This window comes from Oncorhynchus kisutch, unplaced genomic scaffold (genome assembly GCF_002021735.2).
Source record: "Oncorhynchus kisutch isolate 150728-3 unplaced genomic scaffold, Okis_V2 scaffold4018, whole genome shotgun sequence".
NCBI lineage: Eukaryota > Metazoa > Chordata > Actinopteri > Salmoniformes > Salmonidae > Oncorhynchus > Oncorhynchus kisutch.
Genome location: NW_022265963.1, coordinates 187,877 through 206,768, shown reverse-complemented (window position 1 = coordinate 206,768; position 18,892 = coordinate 187,877). Strand labels below are relative to the sequence as shown.

Sequence of the window (18,892 nt, the reverse complement as noted above, 5' to 3'; positions counted from 1 at the left end):
AACACAATGCCACAGATGTCTCAAGTTGAAGGAGCGTGCAATTAGCATGCTGACTGCTGGAATGTCAAAAAGAGCTGATTCCACAGAATTTAATGTTGATTTCTCTTGAATGTTGTTTTCTCTACCATCTCCAACGTCGTTTTAGAGATTTGGGCAGTACGTCCAACAGTCCTCACAGCCGCAAAACACGTGTAACCAAGCCAGCCCAGGACCTCCACATCCGGCATCATCACCTGCGGGATCATCTGAGGGTGGGGGGGGGGGGGGGAGTATCTCTGTCTGGTTCTGGCTCCCCAGTGGGTGGGCCTATGCCTTCCCAGGCCCACCCATGGCTGCACCCATTACCCAGTCATGTGAAATCCATAGATTAGGGCCTAAGGATTTTATTTCAAATGACTGATGTTTTTCTATGAAATGTAACTCAGTAAAATCTTTAGAAATTGTTGCATTTATACCCCTGGCACGCACATGTCCTCCTTAACAAGGACAAGAGGAACAACTCCTTTATATCAGGCACACATCCTCCTTAACAACAAGGACATGGGGAACAACTCCTTTATATCAGGCACACGTCCTCCTTAACAAGGACGAGAGGAACAACTCCTTTATATCAGGCACACATCCTCCTTAACAAGGACAAGAGGAACAACTCCTTTATATCAGACACACGTCCTCCTTAACAACAAGGACAAGGGGAACAACTCCTTTATATCAGGCACACATCCTCCTTAACAAGGACAAGAGGAACAACTCCTTTATATCAGGCACACGTCCTCCTGAACAAGGACAAGAGGAACAACTCCTTTATATCAGGCACACATCCTCCTTAACAAGGACAAGAGGAACAACTCCTTTATATCAGACACATATACTCCTTAACAAGGACAAGAGGAACAACTCCTTTATATCAGGCACACGTCCTCCTTAACAAGGACAAGAGGAACAACTCCTTTATATCAGGCACACGTCCTCCTTAACAAGGACAAGAGGAACAACTCCTTTATATCAGGCACACGTCCTCCTTAACAAGGACAAGAGGAACAACTCCTTTATATCAGACACATATACTCCTTAACAAGGACAAGAGGAACAACTCCTTTATATCAGGCACACGTCCTCCTTAACAAGGACAAGAGGAACAACTCCTTTATATCAGGCACACGTCCTCCTTAACAAGGACAAGAGGAACAACTCCTTTATATCAGGCACACGTCCTCCTTAACAAGGACAAGAGGAACAACTCCTTTATATCAGACACATATACTCCTTAACAACAAGGACAAGGGGAACAACTCCTTTATATCAGGCACACGTCCTCCTTAACAAGGACGAGAGGAACAACTCCTTTATTTCAGACACATGTACTCCTTAACAACAAGGATGAGGGGAATAACTCCTTTATATCAGGCACATGTACTCTTTAACAACAAGGACAAGAGGAACAACTCATTGAATGCTATTCATAAAACTCCATGCTAGATTTACCAAGTGCTCCCTCCTAGAAGTACATTTGTCAAAACCATTAATCAACACCTACTATGTATTGTCATAGGCTTGGTTTAAATCCTGTGTATAAACATTTAATCAAACACATTCCTGTGAATTTATACATTTCCAAATACCAGGTGGTACGATTACCATTCCAAAAAAAGGTTTATTACGTACAGTTGAAGTCGGATGTTTACATACACCTTAGCCAAATACATTTAAGCTCAGTTTTTCACAATTCCTGACATTTAATCAAATAAAACATTTGTGTCAATTAGCCTATCAGAAGCTTCTAAAGCCATGACATAATTTTCTGGAATTTTCCAAGCTGTTTAAAGGCACAGTCAACTTAGTGTATGTAAACTTCTGACCTACTGGATTTGTGATACAGTGAAATAATCGGTGTGTAAACAATTGTTCGAAAAATGACTTGTGCCATGCGCATAGTAGATGTCCTAACCGACTTGCCAAAACTATAGACATTTGTGGAGTGGTTGAAAAACTAGTTTTAAAATGACTCCAACCTAAGTGTATGTAAACTTCCGACTTCAACTGTATACTCCCAATATCTTAAGTCAAATATAATTGTAATTGCGAATATGTAAGTATGGATAATTGAGATTTATATAGGAGCTAATCATCGCTTCCCAGTGGGAAAGTGTAGTTTCGAGCACACAAAGAAACTCCTAGAACTTTTACTTATGAGTCAGCCTAGCAGTGAAAAATTACATTGGAAACCTGCAGTTAAGCCTGTCCGTCTTATGTCCCATGCCTATGTGAACAACATGGTAAAAGGAAAATAGCATGTCGATTTTGGCTAGCTGGGGGTGCATTCATAGTATACTACCGGCAGTTGTTTGATGACATGGTGAATGACATTACATCATGCTGAAACGGCACGCTATGCCATTACACATGCGCTCCTGTAGAGTGCAGACATTACACCTCCTGTTTGAGCAGTTGAGACAGATTGAGACAGATTGAGACAGGTTGAGACAGATTGAGACAGATTGAGACAGGTTGAGACAGATTGAGACAGGTTGAGACAGATTGAGACAGGTGGAGACAGATTGAGACAGGTTGAGACAGATGGAGACTGATGGAGACAGGTTGAGACAGATTGAGACAGATGGAGACAGGTTGAGACAGATGGAGACAGGTTGAGACAGGTTGAGACAGGTTGAGACAGATTGAGACAGGTTGAGACAAATGGAGACAGGTTGAGACAGGTTGAGACAGATGGAGACAGGTTGAGACAGGTTGAGACAGATGGAGACAGATGGAGACAGGTTGAGACAGATGGAGACAGGTTGAGACAGGTTGAGACAGATTGAGACAGATGGAGACAGATGGAGACAGGTTGAGACAGATGGAGACAGGTTGAGACAGATGGAGACAGGTTGAGACAGGTTGAGACAGATTGAGACAGGTTGAGACAGATTGAGACAGGTTGAGACAGATGGAGACAGGTTGAGACAGGTTGAGACAGATTAAGACAGGTTGAGACAGATTGAGACAGATGGAGACAGGTTGAGACAGATGGAGACAGGTTGAGACAGGTTGAGACAGATGGAGACAGGTTGAGACAGGTTGAGACAGGTTGAGACAGATTGAGACAGGTTGAAACAGATTAAGACAGATGGAGACAGGTTGAGACAGGTTGAGACAGATTGAGACAGGTTGAGACAGATTGAGACAGGTTGAGACAGATGGAGACAGATTGGGACAGGTTGAGACAGATTGAGACAGATTGAGACAGATTGAGACAGGTTGAGACAGGTTGAGACAGATTGAGACAGGTTGAGACAGATTGAGATAGGTTGAGACAGATGGAGACAGATTGGGACAGGTTGAGACAGGTTGAGACAGATTGAGACAGGTTGAGACAGATTAAGACAGATGGAGACAGGTTGAGACAGGTTGAGACAGATTGAGACAGGTTGAGACAGATTGAGACAGGTTGAGACAGATGGAGACAGATTGGGACAGGTTGAGACAGATTGAGACAGATTGAGACAGATTGAGACGGGTGAGACAGATGGAGACATATTGAGAGAGATTGAGACAGATGCTGCCAGTAGAATAGTTAATGCAGTCATTGTAGTTTTGGAATTGTTAGCTAGATTACTTGTTGGTTATTACTGCATTGTCGGAACTAGAAGCACAAGCATTTCGCTACACTCGCATTAACATCTGCTAACCATGTGTATGTGACAAATAAAATTTGATTTGATTTGATTTTGTGTGCATTGACTAGAACAAGCTGTTCTACCTGACAGAGTGTAGCCACGTACACAGCGCTTTGGAGAACTAAATTAGTTAGCTATGTTATACATGGATTAGCCTGGTCCCAGATCTGTTTGTGCTGTCTTGGCAACTCCTGTGAATGGTCATTGTCATGCCAACAAATGACCATGGGAGTTCGGCAAGACAGCACGAACAGATCTGAGACCAGGCTAGACACAGAGGGATAAAGCAATAGAATGTCTAACTGACTGAGTTTAGGATGATTCTGATGGACCAGCTTTGGGCAATCTTTGTCACAAACAACGCTATGACATGATAAGTGTGATCACTTCCTCTCATCAGGGGTTGGGTTGAATAGCCTTCAACTATCAATAATTCACCACCAGGTAACTCATCCCAGATAGGGTTTAGGGTATTGTAAAGTGAAGCTAACCAGGAGACAACAGAAGGGAGTGTGTGAATGAGCTGTTCTGTTCATTGGTATCAGGACCGGGACAAGCTGGCCTTTGATATTATGGTGTATCATCTGACCAAATGCCCAGCTAGTGTGTGTCATGCCTGGTCGTCAGTTAAGCAGGTATTGTTATTATATATCCCCTATCATAACTCTACTACCTTAGTTTGTTTTCAGGTATTATAATCAATTTGAAGTTGTACACTAAAACAAAAGGATAAACGCAACATGCAACAATTTCTAAGGTTTTACAGTAACAGTTCATATAAGGGAATCAGTCAACGGAAATACATGAATTGAAATAATAAATATGCATCTGTTGGTCACAGACAGGCCTACCTTCATTTTAAACTGGTTGTACATTTGAATTAAAAACGTATTCTCCTGAGGTGGTCTTCCTGTTTTGAGTGTACTATTTTGCAGTGTACTGTATTTGCATAGCAGTAAGTAGCACAATGTGGTTGCAGTCCCCCTCAGTAATGTCTTGGATTATTGCACGTTTGTCCGTGTCAAACAAATAATATGACTAAAATTAGAAAAGGTTAAGATGTGTGTGGGCTTGGTACAGCTGTCTAAACACATGTATGGTATGATTAGTATCAGGGGCGCAACTTTCATTTAAGAAGTGGGCGGTACACAATTTCTATATATATTTTTTTGCCAGATGGATAAACTCTCCAAACAGTGTACCCCCGACCGCTCGGAGGCGCCCGCATCGTCCTAAAACACACCATTGCCTCGTTTAGGATCACATTCCAATGCTAAAACTGTGGGGTGGGGTGGGGGGGGGGGGGGGGTAACCCGTCCCCAGTGAAAGTTGCACCCCTGATTAGAAATGACGATTTTAGAGGCAAAGGCCCTTACTCCTCGTTGATGGCACATCGTCGCTGGGTGAGGGCTCCGTGTCTCGTCAGAGTGTCGCTGAGCTCCATGTAGAGCTGGTCTGCCATGGTGGTGGGGATGCCGTCCCAGATCAGGATGATCACCACGATGCACGTCGCCTCGCACTTGTGGCGCTCCCGCTCACGCACCAGCACCAGGAGCTTCTCGTCCACGCTGCCGCGCCGGATCACCTGGAACACACCAATGTCTTGATTTATTTGATTTGATTGTAAATCTCATTGAGATGAAGTGCCTTTTTCCCAGAGGCATCTGGTCTGAGATCACAGAGAGATAGTACAGAAAAGATTCCCTTCAAATTACAATCTGGTGTGTTTTTACAATTGACCATTTTGCTCTAAATAGTAATCCTCGATTCTAATTTCGGCTATCCCAATTGGGTGGCAGGTGGCCTAGCGTTTAAAGCGTTGGGCCAGCAACCGAAAGGTCGCTGGTTCGAATACCCTAGTCGACAACGTGAACAATCTATCGATGTGCCCTTGATGAAGGAAAGGAACCTCTTATTAAGATGCCACCACCACCCATGACTTCAACTCTATTCTTAAACCAATAGTGTCTGATCAAAGTATGGAAGGTACACATTACAGCATCCCCAATTCAGAGTGATTCCTCCATATATTTAGATTTTAGTACCCTAATTTGCTCCAGAGGCGCTGTACTACTATGGCTGACCCTGTAAAACAACACATTTCCACACACCTATCTGGTGTGTGATAATCATTTAAAAAATGAATTTCGGAGATATTGTCATGCTTCATTCACACTTACCCATTTAGCAATGGGGCATCCCTGTGTACTCTTCCCTTCTTTGCCTGTGTACACCACTTTTTCAATCCTGATGGCACTGCCAGTTAGCCCAGACCTTCAAAAGCAAGGATGATAGTTAGAGTAGATGCATGTGATATAGTAACAGAAGAGTGTACGGCAATAAAATGAGAATATGAACAACGTTTGTTAAGTGTGGGTGTAAATATGGGGTCTGTTCAGGAGTGTACAACGTTACAGAGCGTTCTGATTGTAACGTCTCCACATTAAATGTGATATATATGATATATGCCATGATATATATATATATACACATACACTTGATGACTGACAGGGGGCTCTGTGTTGAAACCACAGTGCCTCCATCTTGGCACTCTCCCACCGTTGTAAATAATATTTTGGAAGCTTTAGAAATGCATTTATTAATATAGTAACAGAAGAGTGTACGGCAATAAACATTTTGTTTTTGTCATGTTTATTCTATTACAGACAACTTAATGCATACTTTTAAATTATATGATGTGACCTAAACATACAAATAAAAAAATAGAACATTTTCCTTAAATTATAATTTTTTAGAGCTCACTAATGTTACTGTCCCCACTACAACAACAGAATTCTGTCCTTAAAACACTGTAGAATTCCATTCTTTCCTAATACAGCCTGCTCCTACTGGGGAGAACCAATATGGCATCAAAGCCTCTCAATAGCATCAGCAATCCAGGGCTTATGTACATCATTGGATATATGCCATTTAGCAGACACTGTTATCCAAAGCAGCATACATTCACACATTTTACGTACGGGTGGTCTCAGGAATCGAACCCATTATCCTGGCGTTGCAAGTGCCATGCTGTACCAACTGAGCTACAGAGGACCACAGTCACACAGCTACAGAGGATCACAAATGTAACAGGAATGGAACAAATACAGGCTTGATGCACGTATTCCCAGGTTAAATACTAACGTCATGATTTATATGCCACCATGTTGAATTCTGGTGAGTGGTATAATCAGGAAACTGTTACTGTAAGTATGGAGGTCATGTGACCAGAAAGTGATCCCAAAATGGCTCTGGTGTGAGAAAGGTTGAGTTGAAATGTTTGTTTGAAACCATGAAAAGTTCAGTAATTGTGCACAGAAATACCTGTTCCTATGGTTTATTTGCGTGTGAGAAAGCAACCGTTAAAATGTTTGTTTGAAACCATGAAAAGTTCAGTAATTGTGTATAGTAAAACCTGTTCCTTTGTATTATGTGGGATGACACGGGATAAAACAACCCACCTTGTCTCCATGATGTCACGGATGGCCTTGATATTCGGAGCGGAGCCCAGGTGAGTGTAATACGGCCCTTCGTCCTTCTCACTGATGGACTCTGTATCAAAACAAAGAAAGGCACAACCCCCCATACCCAAATTAGACATCAACCGACAAATAATCTCTGTGTGAAGACAGACATGAAATGTGACTCACCCATGCAGTGGCAGGAAGGGATATCATACTGGGTCTTGATAGGAGTATCCAATAGGTTTTTAATGGGAGTATCCAAGAGTTTCATGGGGGAATTCATAAAACTCTGGAGCAGGGGTTCCTGCTTGGGGGTGAAGTCTAGGTGGGGTCTTTTCAGCCCATTGGAGCCAGGGCGCCCCATCCCCATGTCCTCCATCCCACCCGACCCACCGTCCAGGTCCGCGTGGGTCGAGAGCACCGTCACAGCGCCAGACTGCTCCACCTTGACCTTGTTCGGTGACCTGATGACGAGGGACTTCCTGTCGAAGACTGGCGAAAGCTGATACTGTCTGAGAGTCTGCTCCATGGTGGCTAGGATGCTCCGCTGGGAGCTGCTCTGGCTCCGCTCACCGCAGCACGACGTCTGGGGCTGTGGATTGTACTCCTGCTTGACCTGGATGCCCCCCGCTACCATACCCATCTCCCGGCCCTGCTGTTGATGCTGCATCAAGGGCGGTGGTCCAGGCCCTTGGTGGTGAGGGTGTTCGAACCGCGGCCCATTCACCATCTTGATGGGCCGGACGCCGTGTTTGAAATCTACAGGGGTCTGTGGATGAGGGGGACCCAGAGACTCCCTCTCAGACTGCCTCTGTAGAAGATGCATCCGCAGGGCCGCGTGCCTCTGGAAGTCCCCCTGGGGGCCCCCGTGTCCCAGGGGTGGAGGCCCCCCCCTCTGGAACTGGGCGCAAGACTCCTGCTGATTCTGCTCCATTTTAGGATACATCTGCTGTTGCTGTGCAGACACCTGCTGGTTTAAAGCACCGTGTGGTAAGTGAGGTAGCGGTTGTGGGGGGGTCTGGGTAAGGGGGAAGTCCATGTGGTTGGGGTGTGGTTGTCGGAGGTGGGACGGCGGCTGCTGCTGGTGGGAGTATTGCTTGGGTCCGGGGCTTGGAGTGTACTGCCTCTGCTGTTGTTGTTGGTGCTGCTGTTGTTGTTGCTGCTTCATCTCCAGCTCCATCTCCATCTCCATGGTATTACTGCTGCTCTGTCTCCATGACGCCTGCTGGGACTGCTGTGCGTCGTTGGGCTGAGAGGGGTCTACAGGATTGTACCCAGGGTTGTTTCTCATCATAGACTGTATCTGCTGCTGGTGCCCAGGCTGGGGTTGACCACCCTGACCTCTGTAGCCTCCACCAGGGGATTTCAGCTTCTTCTCTAACCTGATGTAGTCCTCCAGCTTGAGTTTGTTCAGCAGCTGTTGACCGTCCATCGTGCCCTGGTTGGGGTCCTGTGACTTGGGTGCGTTGACCGACTGCTGTCCGTCGTACTGAGATGGATGGGACAGCGGGCGCTGCTGCTGCTGTTGATGTTGTGGACGTTGTGGCGGCTGCAAAAAGCTAGGTGATAGTATTTCCTCTAGATCTGGGTCGCCTTCGCATAAGTGCTCTGGCTGCATGGGGGCTCGAAAACAATTCTCCCCTTGCTGCTGCTGTTGAGGAGGAGGAAGATTACACTGCTGCTGGTGCATGTGTTGTGTATGTGGCTGATGTTGAGGAGGAAGATTACACTGTTGTTGGTGCATGTGAGGTGGGCCTTTAGAGTCGGCCTGCTGCTGCCACTCTGGGGCAGTGTTGTGTTGGGCAGGAGATGCTTGGTGAGGCGACTGGGCCGGCCGCGGCTGCTGTTGCTGGTAGGCCCCTCCGGTGGGTCCTACGTCGAAGCTTTGTCCCCCCGTCTGGAACCTCCGTGCTGAGTCGGGCTCCAGCATCTGACCCCGGGAGTTTAGATCTATCCAGCCCATCTGGGAATTAGGGCAACCGGGATCTGCCCCTCCTCTCTGCTGTTGCTGGGTTGTGTCTTTCATCATCCCGTTTTGATGGGAGTGTTGGGGTCCAGGCTCACTGCTACTGGGCAGGGAAGCTGGGCCCATGGAGCCCTGGGGGCCCGTAGAGTCAGCTCCACAGGGGTTTCCTGTCTGCTGTTGCTGCATCCCATACTGTTGCTGCCGGCGCCTCCCCTCACTCTGCCCCATGCCTGGGCTGGGGAAAGGGCCGGGGCTGAACCCAATGGCCTCTTTTGTCTGCAGCGGAGTGCTCTGCTCTAGAGGGCTCGGGAAAGAGTTCTGATGGTTAAACTCCTGGTTAGGTTTCCTGTAAATGCCCTCTGTGTTGTTCTGATGTTGCGAGCCGTCAGCGGGCTGCTGTTGCGGGTGCTCTCCTCTGTAACTGTTAGAATACCCATTCACCATATACGGGGCGGCTGAGTTGTTATATCCATTGCTGCCTTGCCCTTTAGGGTCTGCTACCCCAGTCTGCTGCTGTTTCTCAGAGGCAGGCATCTGGGCTGAAATGGGAGGGAACCCTGAGGTAAGAGAGGTAGGTGACTGCGTCGTGGCATGTTCGGGCAGTTCAGGGAGTTCGTTGGTGAGTGAGCTAATGTCGTCGACCAACCCCACCTCCGGTTGAAACTCCTGCACGCCCGTCTGTGCTGCGATGGACACTTGTTCTGGGTAATACTGAGACAGAGTTTTCTCTAGAAGGTCACCAGGTGTGCCTTCAATGGAATTGGGGCTCACTGTAGCACCGTTAGCTATTTGCTTGTTCCTCGATAGTGAGAAAATATCCCCTCCATTTGAGAAAGTATTACAGTTTCTCTTATCCAGTCTTGTCCCATCGCAGTCAAACTCCCCAGGCTTTGTCAACTCTGGGAAATCGTCCATGATGTCCCCACCCTCCTTTTTGTCCCACATCTCCTCTCCATCCCCTCCATTAATCTCCAAATCCGATCTGAGTTTCTTGGCCTGGTGAAGGCCCAGTAAGGACTGGTCACAGAGCGCATGCTTCAGATCCCCACCATTGATCATGTTATAAGAGCCTTGGTCGAACAGTCCCTGCACTCCGGCAGGACTGCTGCAGTTCTCCCTGTGTCTCTTCATTGGGTTGATGACCCCTGCCACGGCCTTGTTGTAAAGGTTCCAGTTTCCATCCCCGTTGATCTGCTGATGTGCTCCTTCCGGTGACTGGGTGCCATTTTGGAGCTTGGCGGTGATCAGGTTGTCTGGTTGAGTGGCGGCGCTGAGTTGTGCTAGTATCAGACTTTCTTCCGTCTCCTGGCTGGCCTTTTCTGTTTCCATCTGGCCTGCTCTGAGTCCATCCACAGGGCTGCCCTCTGTGCGTCCTGCAGGGGAGACGGAGAGAGAGAGAGAGGTATTACTAACCATGAAATACAGAAACAACAGACGAACAGTCCCTTAAATGTGTAATCATAAGGTAAGATTACACATTTAAACAAAAAATGTGAATGGTGCATATAGCACTGATCTTGAATTAAGGTGGAAATGGGTATTTTATGATGATAGACTATTTTTATACAACCATCCTATGATTCGTCAAATGTAATCACTAGTTTCCACTTTCCCATAACATCACATTAGTTCGAAACGAAAGGGAAAAAACACACATTCTCTCCTAAATTGAATGGAATTGGATGTATTTATAAACACAGGACAAAACACATGTGGGCGGCGACACTTTGCATGTGGGCGGCGACACTTTGCATGTGGGCGGCGACACTTTGCATGGGGGCGGCGACACTTTGCATGGGGGCGGCAGGTAGCCTAGTGGTTAGAGTGCTGGGCCAGTGACCAAAAGTTTGCTGGCTCGAATCCCTGAGCTGACTAGGTAAAAACTTGTCGTTCTGCCCCTGAACAAGGCGGTAAACCCCCTGTTCCTAGGCTGTCATTGTAAATAAAAATTTGTTCTTAACTGTCTTGCGTAGTTAAATAAAGTGGCGGGAAACAGTAATTGAGTCTGAAATCATCGCCAGCCTGGGTCACAGAGTTGAGTCTGGGGAGTAACATGTTTACACTTGGTTCTGAGTGGATATCAGTTATGCGACATGAAGGAAGGCACAGAATTAAATGATCCTCAACTGGGTGGCAAGAAATAAGAAATAAGAATGCTGGGGGAAGGTTATCCCAGGACAACGTGCCGGGTCAGCACGGAGTGACACACACAGTGTGGGAACCAGTGCGGTTGAAACATTTTTACTTATGAAAAAGGAGGTCAGACTTTCTGTAATACTGTCCTGTGAGTTTCTGCCTCGTTGAAATCAGAGATGGTGAAATACAATCAGCTCCATTTCCCTTAGAAGTGCATTAAGTCAACCGAGCTAAATGTAAAAATACCACGAGGCCAGATGCATAATATTCCCAGTCTACGCCCATCATGCTGTACCTGATGGGAGAAACGCCAGTGAAGTTGAGGAATATATCTTCTGAATGTGCTGCTTTTTTTTTTAGACACTCATGAACCCATTGGCACTCAGACTCTCACGAACACATTGGCAGCCAGAGCAGTATGAGTGCTTCTCTGAGACAGACTCTTTCAGGCAAAACATTATTGGGAAGACAAAACACAACCAAATTATGCACGTTCACCCCCCTCTCCCAACCCCCCACCCCCGACGCAACGAGGCATTAGAAACTGTCTCTGTCTCGATACAGAGAGACGGCTCCAGGAAGGAAGGTGTCTCAATAAAGAAAGAACAGCCAGAGGCAGCTTGCAGCATTCTTTGCGTGCGCAGCATATTTACGACACAGCACACAGCTCCGAACCTGAGCAGCTGTCTTTGGGGCTCAGCTTAGCGGGTGAGGCTTCTCTCCACAGCTAGAAGCAGCCGAGCATGTTTACAGAAGAGCGGAGGGAGAGAGAGAGGAGACATACCAACGGCTCCTCTACTCCTCCACCATGCCTCTTTCTTCTCAGGCAGATGCTACTTGTATCAAACAAAGGGGTGCATGTGTCTGATCACATGGCTAGACACTGACCTCATTCCATTAACTGCTACACGCTGGGAGTTTATGCTATAGAATGACTTGTTGGAGGATAAGATGACACTGCCCTTTTCTTAAAGGAGAGGGTGGGGAATAGGTTTTGTTCCATTTTTTGCTGAGGACTGGTACCTTTTTTCATACAATATGGAAGAAAAAAATGTATATTTCTCAAAAGAGAATGAATGGGATCTTAAGCATTTATAAATTTGTAACGTATTGTACGAATTGGAATTCGTAACATATCATACAAAATGGATGACGTTGTGTACAATCTTCGGGGACCCTTTTTGTCTCATGAGCGCTAATTTAAAAACTACTGGCTGAAATTATACAAAACCTCTGTATCATCACTTTTAAGGTATATTAAATATATTTGTTGCAGGTATAGTAAATATGTATATACACTGAACAAAATTATAAATGCAACATGTAAAGTGTTGGTTCATCTTTCATGAGCTGAAATAAAAGATCCCAGAGATGTTCTATATGCACAAAAAGATTATTTCACTAAAATGTTGTGCACAAATTTGTTTACATCTCTGTTAGCAGAATTTATCCTTTGCCAAGATAATCCATTCACCTAACAGGTGTGGCATATCACAAAGCTGATTAAACAGCATGATTATTACACAGGTGCACCTTGTGCTGGGACAATATAAAGCCCCTCTAAATTGTGCAGTTCTGTCCCACAACACAATGCGACATAAACAATTGGCATGCTGACTGCAGGAATGTCCATCAGAGCTGTTGCCAGAGAATTGAATGTTGATTTCTCTACCAAAAGCCATCGCCAACATAATTTAAGAGAATTTGTCAGTACGTCCAGCCGGTCTCACAACCGCAGACCATGTGTATGGCGTCGTGTGGGCAAGCAGTTTGCTGATGTCAACGTTGTGAACAGAGTGCCCCTTGGTGGCGGTGGGGGTATGGTCAGGCATGAGCTGTGGACAACATACACAATTGCGTTTAATTGATAGCAATTTGAATTCCCAGAAATACCATAATGAGATCCTGAGGCCCATTTGTTTAAGGTATCTGTGACCAACAGATGCATATCTGTATTCCCACTCATGTGAAATCAATACATTATTTATTTAACTAGGCAAGTCAGTTAAGAACAAATTCTTATTTACAATGACAGCCTAGGAACAGGTTAACTGCCTTGTTCAGGGGCAGAACAACAGATTTTGAACTTGTCAGCTCAGGGATTCAATCTAGCAACCTTTTGTTTACTGACCCAACGCTCTAACCACTAGGCTACCTACCGCCGCTAGATTAAGGCCTAATGAATTTATTTCAGTTGACTGGTTTCCTCATATGAACTATAACTCAGTAAAATCTTTGAAATTGTTACACATTGGGCTTATGTTGTAGTTCAGTATATATTTATTACATCAATGAGTTCCACATTTTTCAAACTATTGAAACATGACTGAGGCTGCATCATGTAACAACGATATTCTCCTTCTGTAATGTTGATGTTTGAGACAGGCGGGGAAAAGAGGCTGGTAATATTACAGGTGGTAGATGGGAAAAGAGCTTACTATGCGTCGGCTGTTTAGCACTGCTATTCCTCACCTTCTGCCCCATTGTAATTTACAGGTAACTGACAGAACAAAGGAAACACTTGAGTAAATGAGCCCCATCAAAGACAGTATGTTGGCGTTTCCTTTATTTTGGCAGTTACCTGTATGAGGGGTGGTTGAGGCCAACTATCTTATAGGGAACTTGGCTTTCCCCTCCATATTGTCATGTCAGTAAGGCCATACTCTGGATAATATAACCCTGGTTCCACAGAGGTGTGAGTCCCTGGTAGCCAAGACAGACAGTCTACTCTGTCCTATACTGTAGTTATGAACTTTATCATATGTGATTAGAGGTATAGAGTTAATGCAAAACTCCTAGAGGGACGATTGGGCAGTCGCAGATATTGAATTACATTATGGATTTGATTGAGTTTACGGTTAGGCCGTTGTGACAGACAGTCAACTAAGTTCTCACTCTGGGCTGTCTATTGTTCACAAGGTCAAGCGATGACATCACGGCGGAGTCACGATCGGATAACACTGGATAGGCAGGAAATAAGATGCCTGATTCTCATATTATAATATGAGTCGGCCCCTGCAGTGCTCACACACCACATCTCACCCCCTTTGAGTCATTCTGGTCTGTTGTGACTTGACAACAATGCTGACTTGTCCTGCCCATTGCATCGCAATATCACCATCTTAGTAAACATCAACACAGCCAAGTCTTTGTCAAATTTTCAGCAGGCAAATTATGCTGATGTAGCATAATTACAGTATGTCCTTGTGCGGAGATATTTCAGAGAAGGGTTTCAGAGCTACTGTACACCAACGGGCCTATCGTAGCTAGGTGAGAAGCCAGTTAAAGGCTGTTGAGGGTTGTATTGCATTGTGATGCAGGGAGGCATCTCTCTCCAAGAAGAGAGAGTGAAAGAGAAATACTGTGAACCTTCACTCTTCTCCTTTCCCCTTCACCCCCCCCAACCCCCCCAGGGAAGCAAATAGAGATTCCAGCGATGGCATTGATTTCTGTCTGCCACACGCCATTATTAATGCATGTAACATCCGCAGCATCTGCGAAATAATTACAGCGCGCCAGGGCCAGAATCCAGCCACAGTCTAATCCATCATAATTATGAGCAACTCCTCTGCAGATGTCTCAAGGAAGAGCCGGCCGCGGCTCAAAAAGGAACGGACTTTTCTGTAAAATATCACTGAAAGAGTGTTTCGGTGGTTAGTTTGACGCGGTGGGGTTCTAATGTTTGTCGACAGCGCCATTAAGCTGGGAGAGGGTTGTCATCCCGCTGTTGAGATTTATGCTGTATCGCATTAGTGGAAATGAAGACTGTTCTCAGGACAGGTATGCTGCTTTTGACGAGCAGAAGTGACTTTTCATAGCAAGTTAGGAGAATTAACGTGGCAGGTTAGGGCAATTAAGTTAAGTTTAGGAAAAGGGTTAGGGCAACCAAGACTGTTGTCAGGGCAGGTCTGCTGCTATTGACTAGAGCCTTGTCATCCTGCCGCTGAGATTTATGGGACGTGGAAGACGAGGGGTGGTCGTGCATGGTGGTGTGGTGGCACAGGGCTGTATCTCAATAGTCTAAGATGGCTTCCTTTTGTCTTTCTTTACACTTCTCCTTTCCCTTCATCATTGATGATTGGAGGCCCGGACTTCCTCAGATCACTGTTCTCTTAGGGACCACACACACCGCACGGAATGATGATCTGTTGTTTGTCTGCAGTTTGTTCGGCGCGGTGTGTTTCAGGGACCACCCTCTGGTGTACGTCTGACTGCTGACATTTTTGTCCTGTTCTACGTGTAGAATCAGTTTGCAAATTATGGCTGGCAATATATTCAGAGGTGCTAAGTACTCTTGGCTGGCAAACGCTACCGGTATGTCCGTGACTTTTAAAGCTCTCAAAACTCATGTCAGCAAAAATGTGTGTTTGAGGGCCACTAAATCATGTCCTTTCGTGCATGGAGCTCAGTGCAGGGGCCTCTAGAACGAAACCGCCATGGTCCGATAAGAAAAACATGGTCCCCAACCTTTGAAAAACATAATTGGATCCAGCTTTAGATTCCCATGAAAACTCTCTCCCTCCCTTAAAGAGCGTTCAGCTCTATATGAAGCTGAAGACTGGTGTAGAAAAAAAGGAGATTTAATAATAAATAGCAGTGGCCGCGTGGTTTGTTTCATTTGGCACAGTGTGTACGTGTGTGTTTGTGCACGTGCACACCAAGTCAGTGGGGTTGATGATCTGGAGGCCATTACAGTTGCTTATAATCATGCAAGAGAAGCTGTCATATCTCTCTCTCTCTCTCTCTCCCCCCCCTCCCCCAAGCCTGCTTATAATCATGCAAGAGAAGCTGTCATATCTCTCTCTCTCCCTCTCTTCCCCCCCCCCCTCCCCCAAGCCTGAACTCCATTAGGGCAAGAGAAGACTAAAAACAACAGTGAGAAAAAGTTGTGTGTGCATACTGTATGTATGTGTATCAAAACTCTACTAATGCACATATTGATGTATGGAGAGCTATCTATTTATCTGTCTAAAATAAGGGTTGACTGATAGTAGATACGATGTGCTGGCTACAGCTCAGTACAGACGAGGTTGAGGCCAAGAGGAGAAATGGATATGAGTGTATGTAGAAAAAGCTCATATGTAACCGATTCAGCTCCACATGTGCTATATTCCGTGTGTCTGGCAGGAAAGGGAGTGCATGGGGTACAGTTCAGTTTGTATAAGTTTCTGAGAGGGAAGAATTTAAATGGGGCACCTGCTGGGGCAGACTGACAGGAAAAACGTAATTCATCATACCCGAAGTCTAGATGGAACGTTTTTTTGACTTCTATGCCGGGGGTCATAAGGTTCACACTGTAGTGTGCTTCCAGCACTCCCAATTTTTTACCCTTTAGTGAGAAAAAATATGGTTTATTATCACATACACAGGATAGGTGCAGTGAAATGTTGTTTTGCAGAGTCAGCTGTAGTAGTATGACGCCCCTGCAGCAAATTAGGGTTAAGTACCTTGCTCAAGGGCACATTGACAGGTTTTTCACCATGTCGGCTCAGGTATTCATTCAACTGGCCTAACCTGCTGCCCTATACTCCTACAGTTTCTGTTAGTCACAATACAAAGACATTTCTTTACAGAAAAAGTTACTCGTCCACTAACTTGAGGCGATCAGATCAAGCCATTATGGCTCATGTTTGCCCCCTCCAGCTATGCAGTTGCATTGTCTGTTGAGTTTATTTTATTTTAACAGGGACAGTGCACTTTAATCAACGTTTCAGTAAAAGTGTCGGTTTTAGCCAGCCAGCTAATTTTCAACCGCAGTCCCTGGGCAGGTTATTAAAAACAATTACAATATAGACAATCATTGAGCAGTGTGCACACGCAGAGCAACATAGGACAAGCAAGACGTAGCATAGAGACAGAGCAACATAGAACAAAAAGAAGCAAGACAAAATTCATAAAGGCAACTAAGTGTTTCCACACCTCACAAGCTACAGACAACAGACAACATGGAAAGCGGCAATACACAGTTAGGGATGTTGGGAAACAACAATAAACTCAGACTGGTGAAACTCAGAGCAGGCTGTCTGGCTGGGCATTAACAATGTCCCTCCCTGAGACTGTGTGTCATCCCTCCAGGACATTACCACCTCAGCACCAGACCCCCGGTGTTAGAGTGATAAATCACACACTAACGAGCCAGCCTGCGAGGAGAAAACAGGGTGCTGCTCTCCCTGTCACTCTCCCTGTCACAACAGAGGTGACAGACCAGCTGGAGGAGGAGTGAGAGGTAGGGCAATGGGAATTCTCAGGTTAACATCCAATCCACTCTGGTCGTGTCTCTCGTGACGTGAACATGCCCCCAAGTTCTGATGTTGAATTTGTCTCACGTGGCGTGAAAATGCCCCGAGCTGAGCTCCGAGTTTGAGTATAAAGTTGTTGTTGTGAGTAAGATGTCTATTGTCTACTTTAAGATTGAGTTTGTCTCAGGATCAGGTCGACAATGAAAATAAAATGATAACGGAGAGTTTCTAGTAAACTATCAATAAACAATCAATAGCTGTCAAGACTTGAGTAAGTAAGTATTCCTTGGACAAGTAAGCTTTGTCTGAGCCTGAATGGCCCATAGTCTTGACTAAAAAGGAATATAAGCAGAATATGACACGTATCGATATCCTGAATGAAACAATATGCCAGGGTTCCTCAATTGGCGGTCTGTGGGCCGAATCTGGCCCACAATTTTTCTGAGCAAATTTATTTAATTATTTTTGATGGACATAAAAGACTGTAAAAACACCAGCAAATCGTCTCCACGTGATTTTAATTTTGGAAATCTGTTCCAAAGTATTCTCACACATAATAGAGAGACACGTGATCGTATACAAATGCAAGCAAGGCTTGAAATTATTATGTTTTAGTCATATATTATATCTGTTTGGGTTTATTGCGGTCAATTAGCAGTCTACGAATGATTTGCAATTATGTTCTGGCTCCCTGACCATCCGCTCAAGATAAACCGTCCCACGGCTGTATGTAGTTGATGATCCCTGGTATTGACCATCTATTCTTGAGTGCATGTCCTTAGTTATGATGCTGGAAACACATGGTGAAGATCAGCCATTAATAAAGCTGATCTAACTAATGTAGTTTCACTCAGACTGAGGAGCTATTGGGACCCTTAAAGATGACGAGTCTTCCAGCAAGCTGCTGATGTGTGTGTGTGTGTGTGTGTGTGTGCATGTGTGTGTGCATGTGTGTGTGCATGTGTGTGTGCATGTGTGTGTGCGTGCGTATTGCTGAGCTAATCCCTTTCAGACACAGCTGGATGTACCGTGCTACGGACGTCCCCTCTCACCCTCCGCCATCATAATCAGAAGTGACAATGTCCCTTTGTCCAACATGGGGGAACCCTCTTAGATAGCTTCACATATGGGCTCCAAAATACTTCAACATACTGAGAATTAATGAATGCCTAATAGGTATTGTCTTTTCATGAACCCAAAACGCAAGACTTAGACAAAAAATATGGTCCACTTGACGAAAAAAAAGGTATGGCCCCAATATAAACTACTGTCCCATGTGACTTTGTTTTGTTTAGTCTCCCTCTATGGAGTTAGTGTGTAAATCAGTAACTAAGTCAGAGGTAAAGCACTATCAGCGATCTGCTCGCAGCCCATGGCGCCCAGCCTCCCACTGGGCCAAGTCAGTGTGCG

At 45.3% G+C, this 18,892-nt stretch overlaps 1 protein-coding gene across 1 annotated transcript in view; it reads right to left on the bottom strand.

The window, feature by feature from the left end:
• The window catches only part of LOC116373087 (methylcytosine dioxygenase TET2), a 62,576-nt gene that overhangs the window by 9,288 nt on the left and 34,396 nt on the right, over positions 1–18,892 (bottom strand). Inside the window, exons 2-5 of the mRNA XM_031821823.1 lie at positions 7,328–10,480; positions 7,139–7,229; positions 5,858–5,951; positions 5,054–5,262 (exon numbers count right to left, since the gene is read on the bottom strand). Of these exons, the coding sequence (XP_031677683.1) occupies positions 5,054–5,262; positions 5,858–5,951; positions 7,139–7,229; positions 7,328–10,436 (3,503 nt within the window). The 5' untranslated portion in view covers positions 10,437–10,480. The remainder of the gene's footprint in view (positions 1–5,053; positions 5,263–5,857; positions 5,952–7,138; positions 7,230–7,327; positions 10,481–18,892) is intronic.